Genomic DNA, 17,077 nt, shown 5'->3' with positions numbered 1-17,077 from the left:
GTCTGTGTGTGCCACACTAAGCACGGAGACTAGATGTAGGAGAAAAGAACTGTCTGTGGACTTGAGAACCAAAATTGTTGAAAAATATCAACCATCTTTAGGTTACAAGTCCATCTCCAGAGATCTTGATGTTACTTTGTCCACAGTGGGCAACATAATCAATGAGTTTACAACCCATGGCACTGTAGATAACGTCCTTAGACATGGACGGCAGAGAAAAATTGATGAAAGGTTGCAACACAGGATAGTCCCTATGGAGCATAAGCAGCCCCAATCAAGTTTCAAAGAAATTAAAGCTGTCCTGCAGGCTCAGGGTGCATCAGTGTCAGCACGAACTATCCGTCGACTTTTGAATGAAATGAAATGCTATGGCCGGAGACCCAGGAGGACCCCATTGCTGAGAGAGAACCAAAAAAAAAACTAGACTGCAGTTTGCCAAAATCCTTCTAGGAAACCGTTTTGTGGACAGATGAGACCAAGGTAAAGTGTTTTTGTAAAGCACATCATTCTATCTTTAATCTTTATTTTTTTATATAGCGCTAACATATTCCGCAGCGCTTTACAGTTTGCACACATCATCATCACTGTCCCCGATGGGGCTCACAATCTAAATTCCCTATTAGTATGTCTTTAGAATGTGGGAGGAAACCAGAGTGCCCAGAGGAAACCCACGCAAACATGGGGAGAACATACAAACTCCTTGCAGATGTTGTCCTTGGTGGGATTTGAACCCAGGACCCCAGCGCTGCAAGGCTGCAGTGCTAACCACTGAGCCACCGTGCCACCCATAGAATATGGATTCTACTGTTCACACGGTATGCATTTTTTAGCACTGGCTTGTCCGCCTGATCTAATAGTATGGGCATCACTAATAGGTTCAGCCGGGTGCTTTGCATTTTCTGTGTGAACACTGCCACATACAGATTACATTTTTAGACTTTTTTCCCCTTCAAAAGAATGAATTCCTTCCATATATGCAATTGTGTATCACGTCTGCAGTATTCAGATGAGATCTGACCGGCAGCTCACGTGGGGCACTAACACATCCATCCCGTGGGAACATTCATGAATTTTTTTGCTGGTGTAATCTGCAGACTATTTCCCTTCTTCCTTGTGTTTCAAGTGGACTAATGGAATATGACAGGTGTCACTTGTAACGGAGAAGAGAATGAAGCTTACGCCGCAGTTGTCACTTAGTTTACAGATTGTAAAAACAATATTGATTTTGGAAAAACAGGACCAACCAGTTATTTTCTGTATCGATTCCACAGATTCTGGTGGAGGCTAATTGCTTCTCGATGAACACATGTTTTAGCTAGCTGTGTGAACGATGCATCAAAGAGGTCCACTTAGTTGTTTCCGTGCAAAAGTATACACTGCGTAAAAGTGATGAACGTATTTGAACTATATCTTGGCTACACCGCCCCCTATGGTCCAAAAATATGTTTTTTAATTGGAAGGAGAATTTTTGGATCTGACTGGCAGCTCTATTTTCGGGAGCAGCCAAATTCCTTTATTATGGATTTTGCTCTAGAATTGTCACAGATGCTTAATTTCTCCCATAAAAAAAGAGGATTATTTTTAGCTGAATGAAACAAAACATAAATTTTACCCCGAGCATTATTTCGGGGAGTTTTGTGATTTCCTGTTCTCATTTGCATAAATTAGCATTAGATTGTTTTCTAATTGTTGGCATTTCGGACCAGCGGCTGTTATTTTCATTTTGGAAACAATTGTGAAATATTCAAACTTTGCTGTTTCGGTAGAACAAACAAGAGGTTGTTACATGACGGGCCGTCATAAATAAACGCCACTGTGACCGAGCGAAGTCAGTGAAAGCAGAACCGGCAAAATACAGGACTTCCCAAAGATTTCAGTGCCAAGAAAAAGTGCAACACAGCACCGGCATTATGCCTCATAGCAATGGACTGACATCCTACTAGGTGTTACAGTGATATCACAGATGGCACGTTGATCTAGGCGAATGCTCATTTCTAGTACACAGAAGTACATACTGTAGCTGTACAACGGCAGACATTTTTCACAAGATATCTCTACGTTACGCTTCATATATTTAGGGTGTATAGATATGACTGCACTGAGCTTTGGTTAAAGTGGTTGACATCTATGCTGCGCTGCTTACTTCCATCCACCACCGACAGCTGGGACAACTGAATGTTGCCAGTCCATCAATCATATTTTGATGACCTATCCTATGAATAGGTCATCAATGTAAAAGACCCAGACAGACCCTTTACCCTATCCCACACCTCGGGTGTCTTCCTCTGCAGCCTCCCCTTTGTTTTTTGTGTTCTCTTCAATACTCCTCTTCTCCCTCCTTGGCCTTCTCCTACCCTGGAGCCTTTCTGTTGCCCTTCCTAGCTCTCTTTCAAATCTGCAGCTTTGTATTTCTGACTTCCTTGGTTTTATCTTCTGCAGCCTTCCCCTTGTCCCTCCCTGTTCATCCTCTCCTCCTCTTCAACCATCCATTGTACCTCCTTGAATATCCTCCTCATTATACCTCCTTAGGAGTCTTCTCCTCCTCTGAAGCCCATCTCCTGCTGCAGGTGTCCTCATTTGAAGCCTTCTTCTTACCCTTCACTAGGTGTTCTCTTCCTCTGCAGATTCCTCCTTAGCACATTTTGAGCTCTTGAGTTTTCTTCTTTGCACTTTTGCCTTGTTACTCTCTGGCTGTCCACCTCATCTGCTGGGTTCATTTTTGCCTTTTTTGATGCCCCCTCTTCTCCTTGACCCTCTCTGAGTGTCATCTTCTTTTGCAGTCTTCTCCTTTCCCTTCTCTGGGTATCTTCTGCAGTCTCCTCCTTGTCCCACACTGGATGTCCTCCTTCTTTGCTGTCTTTCCTATGCCCCACACTGGGTTTTCTTATCTTCTGCAATGTTCCTCATGTTCTTTACAATGTGTCTCCTCTGCAGCCTCATTGATTCCCCACATTCAGTGTCCTCCTCTTCTACTACTCCCAGATTTTCCATATAGAGTTCCTCTTCATCTACAGCCTCCCCGATTCTCCACACTTGGTGTCCTCCTCTTCTACAGCTTTCTAGATGTTCCATTTTGAGTTCCTCTTCCTCTACAGCCTCCCTGATGCCTTAACTTGGGTGTCCTCCTCCTCTGTAGCCTCCATTATGCCCCACATTGAATGTCCTTCTGTTCTGCAGCCTCCCTGATACCCAAAGCTGGATGTTCTCCTCTGTTGCAGCCGTTCCTATGTCGTAAACTCTTCTCATCCTTATGCCCGTCGAAAGATTCCCTACGTCCTCCTCTTTGTTCTTTCCCGGTTTTTCACCTATTACTCATTTGACACATTTATTGTGTACGTGAAATATGAATGCACATAATTCACTTTTAGTGCATTCATACGTAAATCTTGCCATCAGAAAGTGGCGTTATATAGGGCTCCCTAGAAGTACACGCTTACCGCGCGCGTAAGGAAATGGAGCATTGGACGATCTCATTAACAGAAAACATTGGCAGAGTTAGAGATCAGCAACATAATATAATGATGTGCCAGGTGCATACATGAGTGTTACACAATCATGTGCATATATAGTGTGTGTGTATATATATATATATATATATATATGTAGCCTAGATAGAGACTTCATTAATCTGCACAGAATCTAAGCATTATCTATGGAGCTGGCTTGTCCCAGAATAATTGCATCTTAGACACGAAATGAGGAGCCTTCCACATGATATAATAACCAGATTCTCAATCTTTTAGCATTGTTAAGTTAGTTTATCTCTTGGATTTTCCATGACAACAGATAAGTGATCTCTGTGTCTATGGAAACGTCTGAAATGCTTAGTCCTCGCTAAGGTACGAGCTGATATTCACTAATTCCTAGATTAAGCTTGCAAATGAATCATCCTCAGATAAGTGGTAGAAATTGCTGAAGTTTGAGAGTCAATCTTACGGGGGTTTAAGAATACATTTAGAAAAGGAAATTCCAATTATCCTTTGATCCGGAATAATGTATCGTAATTCAGTGTTATTTCTTTATTGTTGGTTGTATCGGATACATTATTTTATTTTTTTTTTTTACTTTCCTCCTAAAACTTTTCGAGTCTAAAAACGTATATTAGAAAATTAGAATTTCTTCAAGTCATTTTGAATGGACATGAGGTTATCAGATCCGAGGAACTGATATTTCTGACGATTATGGCTCAGATAAAGTGTTTCAGATCTGAGTTTTTTTATATTTCTTTTGTCCAGCACTTGTATATTGATGACCCATCCTTAGAAAAGTTCTTCAGTATCAGATTGATGAAAGTCTAACACCTTCACTAGTCAGCTTTTTGCCGCTCTTGGAATAAAAAAAAAAAATTAGTCGAGCAACACTGCCATTTCCCCGACTTAATGGCCATTCTTGGACTTTGCGCCAAAAATCTATGGCAGTAAATGGGATCTGAGCTGCTGTATCCAAGAACAGCCAATAAATATTATATGGAACTATGGTTTTATGGCTTGTAAACATGCGGCCACAGAGGGACCTGCAATCAGCTGACTGTGGGGGTGCTGGATACGATAATGATGACCTACCCAAAAGATAGTTCATCAATATATAAAGTCCTGTGCATTCCCTTTAAAATTAAGGCTCAGATAAGGTCTATAAGAACTGGATTTCAGAGGTTTCTTCTTTAGATTTTGACCAGATCATGAGAAGAAGAATCTAGCAAGACAGTTGTCTTGTGCGTGGTCATAGTGGTCAACCTGTATCGTGGTCGTCTACCCCGTCTACTGTTCTTCATATTAGCTGCAACTTTACGCCTTACAGCTATAACTCAGTAACCCACTCAATCAAATTTTCATATCGTGACCTTTTCTGTCACCGAAAAGCTCTGCAAAAGTTTAAATCACTAGTAATGGTACTCAAAACTTTTCAATAAAGTCAAATGTAAAGTTTCGAGCAGATGAATGTCAGTCATACTTATCAATTTTAGCAGGACTATGCCATCATCTATTGTGTATGGGGTGTCACAACTTTTCCCCAATGTCAACTGAAAAATGGGATTTGGCATGTTGAATTACAACAAATACAATCCTTTCATTCTCAGGGAAGATAAGCCAGTGCCAAAGGTGACTGGTGGCAGATTTTTTACTCAACACGATTGGCTCAGTAGAGCATGCATGTGTAACGTGAAGTTGAAAAAACTGTCTGAACTATTTCCCAGAAAAAAGCTAAAGTTTATGTCCAGCTTTAGAATGTTTTTGTCTTTTACAGATATATTTACGGAATGTAGGTTAATCCATCGATTCTTAAGAGTTCTATTTTTAATTAAATTTGGGAAATTTCCTTTAGTATGCTGATGGCGATAGTCGGCTTGTGATGAGTATTACTAATGATGAGCAGTAGATTTCTGCATACTTGACCTTTCTATATATTATATAGTGTCTGGGAAAATTTTTCTAAGAAATACCAGAAATTCAGCTTAAAATTCCAGGTGGAAAGGCACCAATGAAGAATACAATATCACGACTTAATGATAAGTTTGTTGGATCTACTCTTCACGACTCTGCTGGATTTTAGAATTAGTAAAAAATTGGTCAGTGACAGCGGACACTTTTAAAAGCAAATTATGAACGACTTGTTCTCCTCCGTTTCATAAACTTTATAAACCAAAGTACGATGTTATCAATACAATGACTGGCAAGAAGAACAAACAAATCAATTTTGGAACACATGAAGCCAGTCATGTCACTGGAAGTAAGGATCACCAAACTGCGACTTGCCTACTTTGGACACATCATACAAAGAGAGCAATCACTGGAGAAGGACATCATGGTAGGAAGAATAGAAGGAACAAGGCGAAGAGGAAGACCGGTAACCAATCAAGATAACGGCTGAGAAGATCCTGGTGGACCTCTCTAGGCTTGCACAAGATTGATCTTCAAATGGAGCGTCTATCCATCAAGTTGCTATAGCTCTAGATCGAGCTGAAGGCCTTTTAAAATATTAATAATTTTTTAGTACATCACTAAGGAAATTACTGAAGTCAAGACCATAATGGATTATATAACAATGGACTATCGGTATATGGATAAATGATTATGCTGAATTGTTTAAAGAACATTTCCTCCTAAGCTGCCTTCAGAATATACAAATAGTCAGTGTCCTAAATAGTGTCAATAGGTTCTAACAGAAAAACTAGCAATGAAGTTTCATTGGATCATGGCCACTATTTGTAGTTAAGAGAATGGAAACTTTACATAATTTTGTGGTTGTATTATAGTCTGTCTAATTTCTTTATTCACCTTTATAATGTCTTCCATTCCCTCAGGGCTTTGGTTACAGCTTCTATAGTATGCTTTCCACCCTACTACTCATGCTTGTGGCCTTGACATTTTTTTTATCAGTCAACCTAAATGACATGTTTTTTAACCCCGAAACAAAGACCTTGGTGTTTTTTGCAGTAGTTACCAAATAGTGAACTTGTACTACTCAGTCCTAAGTAGAGATAAGCAAACTCAAACTTGAAAGTTCGGGGTTTGAGGTGGACAGTTGGTGTCCGGGGTTAAACACCGACCACAGACTTCTCCCAAAAGTCCGTTTCAATGTTCAGAGTTACAGAGTTGCCAAGAGAGAGAGATTTCCAGATGCAAAATTTGGGTCTTCATTGTTTTCATTGGAGCCAAGAATGTAAGAATCATAGAATCATAGACTGGTAGAGTTGGAAGGGACCTCCTGGGTCATCTGGTCCAACCCTCTGCTCAAAGCAGGATTCACTAAATCATCCCAGAGAGATGTCGGTCCAGCCTCTGTTTCAAGTTCTGGTACCTGAACCAAACTATGGACTAAAGTTCAGGCCAGGTACCAGAACCCGAACTTCCACTTATCTACTCACCCTTAGTCATAAGTTTGAAACTTACCAAAGACAGGTTCTCCATGGGGTTTGTATGTGCTACACTTATGCTTGACACATTTACACTGGTTTTCTCCAATACATCCAAAACATTTGCTAATATCTACTTGGGTTAAAAAAGTAGCTTCTAGTTCTAGAAAATGGAAACTATTGATTGTTTCAGTCTTGGTTCTTTGGTCATTTTCCAGTCTTGGGTTGGCCATACATTAGTGATTTCTGATTGTTGTTTTCTTGATGACTTGTCATTTAGAATTGGTCTGTGAAGGATCTTGTCTTGGTTGACAATGCCTCCGATTAAAAATGAGAAATGGCTAATTGATCTCTGCTGTGACCTGAGGCCTGGTCTTAGGTTTTCACTGATGAAATACAAGGCCACCCTTTCAACTATAGCACCTAACAATGATTGAAAAGAAAAGATGAGAGATTACATTTTCAGAAGGAATCTGCACTTGGTTGGCATCTGGTATTATCGTTTGTGTTAAGAAAAGAATATGATGGATGAAACAAAAAGGTCAAAATCAGCCAAGCTGATCACAATCAGGCTGTCCAAAAGTTGTTAACATTCGATCTTCCAAATCTTTTAGTGTATGGCCAGCATCTGTTAGCAGTTCTGGAAGAATAGTAGTTCATGCACCTATGTGTCCATCACATGGCCACAGCAGAATTGTATCTCTGGGTAACAAACAATAACCATCTGACACCTCTTCATAATTCCTACAAACCATGAAATTTTTCATGGGAGTTCCCTACAAAAAAAATAAAAGCAGAAAAGGCAGAGAATATACATATGTACCCCAAAGTGGGTGCTTTTGGGATGTTAAGTGCAAAACCTTGAACTGATTGGGGAAAGAGGGTTTTAAATCACCATAAAGGGGTTATCTGGAACTTTATTTTTCAGTGAGGCTTAGCACTCATCGGCAGGTAGTTGCTAGACACCTCCTTGTTCTGCCAAGTGATGGATGTCTCCAGACTCAGAGAGGTCATGACTGCTCCTGCCGGTGATTCTACTATTTTCTGTGACTTCACGTTGACAGACCAATTCCTTTTCTCCTGATGTGGCACTGTCGACAGGATCTAACTGTCGACGTCATGTTGGTTTACATTCAGCTCCCCGCTTCGCAAGGCTGAAAGGACTGACAGTCAACATGATGGCAGCCATGATGCCCTCTGAACAGAGCAGAAAGGAAGTGATGTCACAGGAAGCAGGAAAACTGTCAGGAGTGGTATGTAACATCTTTGAGCACAGAAATATTGTTGCATAGTAGGTAGTGCTTCGCCTCATCGAAAAAAAAGTCCTGGAAACTCCCTTTATTGGAATTTGTTAATGGATGTGCTTCAAGTCTGATTCTGCCCACCTAACCGGCAGCATGTTACGTTTGGTGCTATACTTTCTTCCCGGGTAGTGATATCTATATTGTCACCCAAACAGATACTATTTTGGCTCGTTTCACCTATCACCTTTAGAAACTCTGATTTTTGATTGGTTCCTCATTGTTTACCTTACACAATATTTTATTACCCCAGAATTGCATTCACTGTCTTTCCTGATGGATTTCCTTGTAACAAAAAATAGAGGTGACATTTATGACCCGACTTTTCGGTCTTCTGGGTGGCCACAAGCCCTGCTTAAACCAGTCATATTTCGCTCTCTACTTTGCTTTGGAAGTCACTAAAAATAAAGAGCCGCTGATAGCTGTTATTAGCCTTCAGTTATTACTGCAATTTTCTTTAAAGGGAAACTATTATTAGGAAAGATAAAGGCTCATTTACCAGTAAAATGGTAAGTGCCGGCTTTATAGAATGGGACAGGTGCTCTGTGGCAGCGGAGGAGCGCATTCACAGGAATCTTGGCAATAGCTTTCCGAATTAGTTCAGGATGTGGAAAATCAAAATGTCGGGAGATGAATTTTCTATGAGGCGTAAGAAGGACTGACGAGGTTGTAATATCCAACCATTATAATGATATTCTGAGATGTTCAAACATTTTCCAGTAAAAATTCCCTCGGCGCCAGTATCCCTGACAAGTGAATTAATTGAATAAGTAAGAATCGATTTGGTTACAGGGGTTCTCATGTCTTGACGGCCTTTCTACAGGGTCAGTTTGGGCTGAGGGAGCAGGTAGGACAACCTGACTTTTAGGTGTGGTTCTACGAAGTCCTGTCGCTTTGCAACTTGGTTTGTAGGACTGTCCAAGAAAATTGGGAACCGTTGGCAATTATTGGCCATAATATAATCAGGAGCATACCCTAAAACTTAAAGAGCTACCTAATTTTAGGATATGTAGTATATACCCAGCCCACATGGTCTAACTCATGAAAATAAGGTCTGTTGGCACCTATAAGGTGAGCTGTCAGTTATTTTTCTTGGTGGCACAAAGGAACCTCAAAGGGGTTAGGCACCTACAACACTCCAGCTATTGAGAAACTACACCTCCCAACATGCCCTGATAACAGTTGACATGCCATAGATTACAAACCACTTGATATGGTCAGACAATGTGATAGAGTGATGACTCGGACTCGGGTGGAAATAACCGTAATTCCTACTCTAGAAGATGAGATCTGGGGGAACAAGAGAATAAAGTCAAACTTATGGAATTTTCTAAAGAACTTTGTATTATTTTACATTATTTCAATACTACTGTTTATTGTCACTGATTATTACCCATCATTATTTACAAAAAGAATCTAGAAAAACATCCTGATTTAATTGCATTTATTAACACTATTTAAAGGGGTTGTCCAGGCTTGGGGCTCAAGTCTGCAGTCACTCTTTGTGACTGCAGACTTTTGAATCCACATGGCGAACATAGATTCTCCAGTGTCGGTGTCGGAAGCGACCAGTGATGTGACAACAAGAATGAGATTTGTATACCTTTGGCCACATTCCAACTAGACGTAAACGTGCCATGTATGTCTAGTAGGCATGTGACCGCATGTATGCAAATCACATGCTTGCAGTCATGCACCCGCCTCATACCCTATAGTTAAAATTTTATTCATGCATTGTATCAAACATCTTGATAAGACTTACTTGAAATTGATGGTTCTGTTTCTGTTTTATTTAATTTAAAATAGCAGTGGATCAAACCAGAACAAATATATTACGGTATATGGATGTGATTAGATTTTGATGATTTACATGTATTATCATATGATTTAATTTTCATTTGTTCCATCTTTGCCCGGCCTCATGTTTTATGGACTCAGTAGTTTTTACCCCCACACATTTTCCTGTTGAACCCCTCTCCTTTGTATCACCCGGTTCTCTGACTGAATCCCCCCGTTCCCCTACAGCTGTTCCCAGTTCCAGTATCCTTCCCTCTGCTCCTCGAGATGTGGTCCCTGTTTTGGTTTCTAGTCGATTCGTACGTCTTAGTTGGAGGCCACCGGTAGATACAAGAGGGAACATACAAGCCTACACTGTCTACTTCTCCAAAGACGGGGCTCACAGGTATGTCCATTCACTCTATTAATGTTTCTGTTCTCGTTCTCTGTGTTTGTATTGGCGGTCCACACAATCCCCAGCAATCATGGTATGTCCCTACTTGATAAAATCATGGTGGTCTTCTCAGCCAAGTTATCAACTGTCTCTCCCCTTATGTATAGTATTCACATTGTGAGAATTTAGATTAGTGAACACAATTCACAGAATGGTACCTGATGGACCCATCTGAAATGGTATCCAAAAACTTTTAGCTTTAAAGCAATTATTTTTTCAATTCCACTAGTGACAGCTAGTTTTAATTTCTTAAAGGGAATCTATTGGTAGGATCAACCCTCCTAAGTTGTCTATATGGACTTGTAGGTCATCGAAAGTTGAATAAAATGATATCTTTGCATTGGTGATATGATGTCTTATTCCCAAGAAATTCATGGTTTTATTAATATGTAAATGAGCTGCTAAGATCTATGGGACGGACATAGATCTCTCTGTCCATAGCTTTTTGTAAAAGAAGGGGGCATTACCAGTGTGAGACATGTAGATCAGGAGAGCAGACTGTCAGTCATTACATGTGTTCCACTGGTAATGCTCCTTTTAGTTATAAAAACTCTAGAGCCGGAGTCTCCGGGAGATCTATGTCCGGCCCATAGATCCTAACAGCTTATTTACATATTAAGAAAAATATGGATTTCTCTGGAATAAGACATCGGATCACAGATATCAAGGTATCATTTTATTCGTCTTTCTATCACCTGCATGGCCATGTAGACTAGGAGGGTTCACCCGGTTGACAGATTCCCTTTAAAACATATAAACGCTTTTTTAACCATTTTGCTTTATATCTTTAATGCATTTGAATTGAAAAGTGAAGAAACGGTCTTGATGACAGATGTAGTGTAGCCAGCTACTATTCAAAGCTCTTTGTCTCCATGGGTAGACCATAAATATGCCTTGAATACTCTGATCCTGCAGTTATACTACTTTGTGTCTGTCTGCTACCTCTTGCTATTTCCTTTATATGCCTTACCTATTTATTAAGAATTAAGAAGCAGCATGACTTTGACTTCAGACTACACCAGATTTGTTTGTAGTCTGTTACCATGGTGATGTAGAGTTCTAGGTAGAATCTGTGTATACAAAATGTTCAGAGATTTTTAATCAAGACTTTTTGCTTATTCTTCCATTTCAAATACATTGCAGCAATAAATATGCAAGCAAAAGTCTTCATACCCTGTTATATTTATTTATTTTTTCAAAGATAATAGGTTTTATGTTAACAGGTACACGGTATATTGCCATGGCATGCCATCTGCTTCTTGGAGGGTCAGGATAATGTATTATGGAAAAAGTAAAACTGTCTTATGCCGATAATGTTTGTTGCGTTTATACATTTTATGTTCGATCATTGCAGACGCCTGGAGGATTTTCTAATCTTGGATGAAAAAATGTTAATTATTATTTTATTTTTTTTTTTTTATTACAGCCTTCAGCAATTAGTTTTGCATGTCAAATATTTGCAGAAAGAAGATTATAAAATGAGTCAGCATCTTGTTTCATGCCGGGGCTGCAATAAATATGCAATACGGTTACATGCAGGACGGGTTGTAGCAATTTGTTCATTGAGATAGAGCTCTGTAATTCTTGTGTCGGCCAAAAATATTCAAAGCCTTTTTAGAAAAACTGGTCTGATCGAGTTCCAGACACTGGATTGTATTAGTTTTTCGTTTTTCTTGCTAATTGTCATTTTAATAATATTTTTTACATACTGTCACAATGATCGGTGTATACAAATACTATCATGATACATTGTAAATGGCACAGTTCGAAAATGTTGCATAATTAAAAAATATTCCACAGCTCCTCTATAAAACTACGTGTTTCCATAAGTGATCCGCGGGTCGATTAGTGGAGGATTAAGTTCAAGTCAATTTTCCTGAAATTCAAGGTTCCATGTGAATTCGAACATTTTGAGATTCGATCCATGGTTCGCAAAAAGAAAAATATTGCCCAGCCCCAATTCCCACACTGGTGAAGAATTAGAAAGAGTGGGCTAAAGTCATTTTGCGTTGCCACGTGGGTCTGCAGCTATGACTTATAGTGGATTATTATACTTTGTACAGTGATGGTCAGTACCCGGGACATCACAGTTCAGCAGTTCCCAGTAAGATACAGTCAATGTGGATTTTCATCTCCAGGCATCCTGTGTGAGGGAAAGAGCAGTACAGCAGAGCTGACAGCAATATGAGAGTATAACTGCAGCTGTAGAGTTGTTTTTTATCAGACAAAGCTCAGCTCTGCTGTACTGTGTTAGTTGTAATCACACACAGCTCTGCAGTGAGATCAGGAGAGCAGACTGTTAGTAATTACATGTCTCACACTGATTACGCCACCTTTCATTTAAAATGCTTTAAGTTCTGGAGACAAATTCTCAGGAAGATCTGTGTCCTGTCCATAAATCTTAACAGCTCATTTACCTATAAAGAAAAACATGGATTTCTCTGGAATAAGACATTGGATATTGTATTTCAGGTATCAATTTTATTCAACTTCCTATCACCTATCTGCCCATATAGACGGCTCAAGAGGGAAGATCCTATGGAGAGATTCCACTATGTGCTCCAGTCTGGCATCTGTGTTCCTTGATATCATGCCACTCAGTTACTGATAGCTAAATAGTTCTGTACTTGAAAAAATAAAAGCTTCAAGACAAACAAGTGAAATAAATAGGACATATATAAAACCTTTTTTGAAAAAATCTCCAAAGTTTCATGGAAAAATGTTATTAAGGGTTAATCTCAAAGAAAAAAATATTCAGGATGCTAAGTGAAGTATAGTCCTAAAAGATATTTACTCCAAAAAGCCTGTTGAATATCATGTCTAGTTTACATGCACTATTATATTATATTATATTATTGTATAGCATTACCTATGACTTTCCAAAGTTTATACAGTTACAACTATAGCAAATCTCTTCAGCCAGACCTAGAGAATGTTTGTGTTTGGAGTTGTAGTTTGTGCAATAGGGAACATCAGTTGTCACAGGTTTTATGTATGAAATATCACCATGACCACCATCATAACATGAATACAGCACCAGAATCATCATCAGTACAGGAATACTTCACCAGAACCATCATCAGTACATAAGTACATGGATACAGCACTAGAACCATCATCAGTACATAAATACCAGAAATACTAAGAGTACATGAATACATCACCAGAACCATGATCAGTACATGAATATTCACTAGAACCATCATTAGTGCAAGAATACAATGCTAAGCTTAATACAGAGATCAATTCCAATAATAGTTTAGCCCCATTTACATTTGTTTTTCCTGAACCTACATCTGCCAGTATATTCTTAATAATGCTAAGGAAATACTGGGAGTTGTTAACAGCTATCCCCAGACTATGGACCATATTGAAAGCACGGTACTGTTGAGATGTGGACTGTATCATACATAAACATTTATGCCCAGATAACTTATAGATGACATCTGCTCTGATTGGAGTCAACTTATCCCTTCTGACTCCATCTGATCCAGATGCCGTGATGACTTTTCACATACACAGCTGGTCTCTTCCATCGTCTTCGATCTTCGCAGCACATTCTGCCGTGGTTCCCTTAAAAATAATAGTGTCATTATAATGTCCATAAATTAAAGATATGTGCCCTATGCTGTGCCTCTGAATAAGTAATTCCCCCTACACAAAATATTTCACCCACACTATCCCTCTTATAAAAATTTGGCCTCCACACCAGCCACCCTTATTACCTAGAATTGCTACACTGGCCACCTTATGAACTATTAATGGCACACTATTCGCCCTTGTTAACCATAACTGCCATACAATGTCCTCCTTTATTAGCTGCCACACTATCAGCCCTTATGAGCTATTACAGCTACTCTATCCCCCATTTAACCCATTACCACTGTCTCTATCTTCAGTGTCCCCTCACACTGTTTCCTCCCATAATGGATCCCCTCTTTACATTGTCACCTCACACTGTGTCTCCCCTCTACTGCCCAGTCTGCTTTCCCTTCATACTGTCCCCTCATGATGTTCCCTCCTTATAATGTTTCCCCCAAAACTGTGTCTCCCCCACACTGCTCAGTCTCTATACTGTTCCCCCTTCTCACACTTTTCCCTTATGCATACTGTCACCTCAATTCTTTTCCCTCATACTGTCCTCCCTGCTAACTGCGCCGGGGGCACATGTCCCCGAGTTATGCCGCTGCCTTCAGGCATTATAATGTGACTCTTGTGTCTCTGCCACATTATAAAAATTATTATAATATCCTGATGTTAATGTTCCCCAGGATAGAACAATAGAGGAAACCCTCAGAACCACTGACAGATGCTTTGTATCTTTTCTAAATTCTGGCTTTGTCATTAGCTTCTTGGAGCAAGAGCATGTCAAGAAATGTTAAAGTAGATGGACTTAGAAAGTCTGAAAATCTATCTAATTTAAGTAGGCACAAGCAAAGTTGACTATGAAATTAATGACTGGTTTTCGTATCAGGCTTTCAGTTGTCTTTAAACTGAGTTATCATGACATTTCCAAGGTCCATCGAGTTTGTTTAAACTTTACGCCAATTCTTTCATTTTTCTTTCCTTCTCTTATTATTTATTTAATTTTAGAACTGCAAACACACAGGAAACAACATTTCCCTTCTTCAATTTTGGAGTCTTAAAGGGATTGTCCACTTTAAAAAAAAATATGTTTAGATATGTTTAAAGTATAAATATATGAAAGGTACTAATATACTTGTAGTAAAGATTTCCTGAAATTCGGACCTGCCCCAGATCCATGCTGCTTCATTTCCAATGTTTATTCATAGGCCAAGACAGAAAAGAAGACTGACTCAGATATTGAAATAAGCCAGTGAGCCAGCCTTCTTCTCTGTCCATGCATTGTTTATGGTAGAAAAATTAGTATTCTTAGTTTTTAAAAATGAGCCAGTCAGGCCATCCCTTTCATATACAGTACTAATTACATGTCAGCATGGGAAGCTCAAAACCTGTACCTAACAAAAGCCATAGAAGTCGATGCCGGGACATAGGAACCTTTGTGTCCCAGTCTCAAATATTGCACAATGAGCAAAAGGGTAAACAATGTTTTTAGGTTGATTCCCAATCGATAGGTCACTGGTTCGAATCGAGGATCAGTCATGAAGATTTCCCAAGAAAAGATACAGCATCATCCAGCTCATCGATACCGGTCTCTTGGCTGAGAAAATTGCCTAACGGCATCATGTGAGCGACATGACAGTTGGAAGAGTACGAATTGTAGTCCGTCCATCCATTCCAAAGCCAAGAGGTGGACGTCCAGGAGTAAAAAAGTCGTCTTATCACAAGGTCTATCAGTTCTCGCTCGAAAAACACGGCAGTGGAGGTGGCTCGTATGCTTCCTAATAGTGAGATCACAGACATCGATGCAAGCACCGTGTGTCGCACGTTACACAAGTCTAGAATGGTGGCCCAACAAAAAGGTGAAGAAGCTTCAACTTCAATATCATCATAAGAAGCGTTGGCTCGAGTTTGCTAAACAGTAGGAAAAGTGGACAGTAGAAGATTGGAAATTTGGAGTGATGAGGCAAAAGTCAGTAGACGAGGTTCTGATGGATGCAGATAGGTCTGGAAAAAGCAAAGGAAAAAGGGGCTAAAACATTGAGAAATTGAAGGAACTGTCAAGTTCGGTGGAGGAAGCCTGATGATATGGGGTTGTTTGACAGCCAAAGGCATTAGAAATCTTACCAAGATCAATGGTGGTCTCAATACTGAGCTATATGCAAGTATCCTGCGAGATGAGTTACTTCATACACTTGTACTATGGGTATGAAAAGGACAAGTTAGTGTTCCAACAGGAGAACACAAAGCATTCATCAAGATTGGAGAAGAAATGGTTCAGTGAAGTAGAGGAGTTGGATTGGCCCTCACAATCCTCAGACCTCAACCCAAACCAACACTTTTGGGTGGAGTTGAAGAAAAAGCTGTATACAGACCCAAGTGAGTTGACCAGTATGAACCAACTTTGGGAACGTGTAGAAGAGACCTGGGATCAGATTTTGGTTGAGATATGCTTGAATCTGACCATGAGCTGCCCAGAAGGATTCAGGCAGCGATGAAAGCCAAAGGTGGATTTACAACATACTAACAAAATAATCAAAAAATACATTTAGAATTTTTGGAGCAAAACAGTAACAATGCAGTGATATGACAAGAATCTGTATAATTAATTATATGCTAAATAGTTGCAAGTCAAATGTATGTATGAAATAGCCAGATGATAGTCTATAAAATGATGGTAGTCTCACATTCAAAACTGAAGTGGATGGTGAGATATGGAGCCTGAAAGTCAAAAGTTCAAAACATTGTTACCCTTTTATTCATCAACGTATATACAACAGTTTGCCAGGTAATGATCTAACATTAATACCTGGAAAGTTCTAAGAAGTCTTATAAGAATCCCTTGAGCTGATCACAGGATCGATCTACTGCTAGAAGAAACTCGTTTTCCTGCAGTGCCACCCACAGGTGCAATGAAGAATTGCACAATGCCCATTAAGATGAATGAAGATTGTGTAATGCATGGATATTCCGGATCCTCCAGAAAGAGGGTCACTCTTTAAAAGATACAAATATGAAAAAAAAGCTAAATAAAACCGCAAAAAAAACCCTGCTAATCACTAATGGTAAATAGTCATTGTCGAAAGTTGTCGTCCGGGATCAGAATATTTG

General features: G+C 39.5%; 1 protein-coding gene across 1 annotated transcript in view; it reads left to right on the top strand.

The window, feature by feature from the left end:
• The window catches only part of DCC (DCC netrin 1 receptor), a 1,068,191-nt gene that overhangs the window by 726,836 nt on the left and 324,278 nt on the right, over positions 1-17,077 (top strand). Inside the window, exon 8 of the mRNA XM_073543872.1 lies at positions 10,180-10,336. Coding sequence (XP_073399973.1) covers positions 10,180-10,336 — 157 coding nt within the window. The remainder of the gene's footprint in view (positions 1-10,179; positions 10,337-17,077) is intronic.

This window comes from Dendrobates tinctorius, unplaced genomic scaffold (genome assembly GCF_039654945.1).
Source record: "Dendrobates tinctorius isolate UK_male_01 unplaced genomic scaffold, ASM3965494v1 ptg000135l, whole genome shotgun sequence".
Lineage (NCBI taxonomy): Eukaryota > Metazoa > Chordata > Amphibia > Anura > Dendrobatidae > Dendrobates > Dendrobates tinctorius.
The sequence above is the reverse complement of the archived record's forward strand: the minus strand, read 5'-3'. Positions and strand labels throughout refer to the sequence as shown.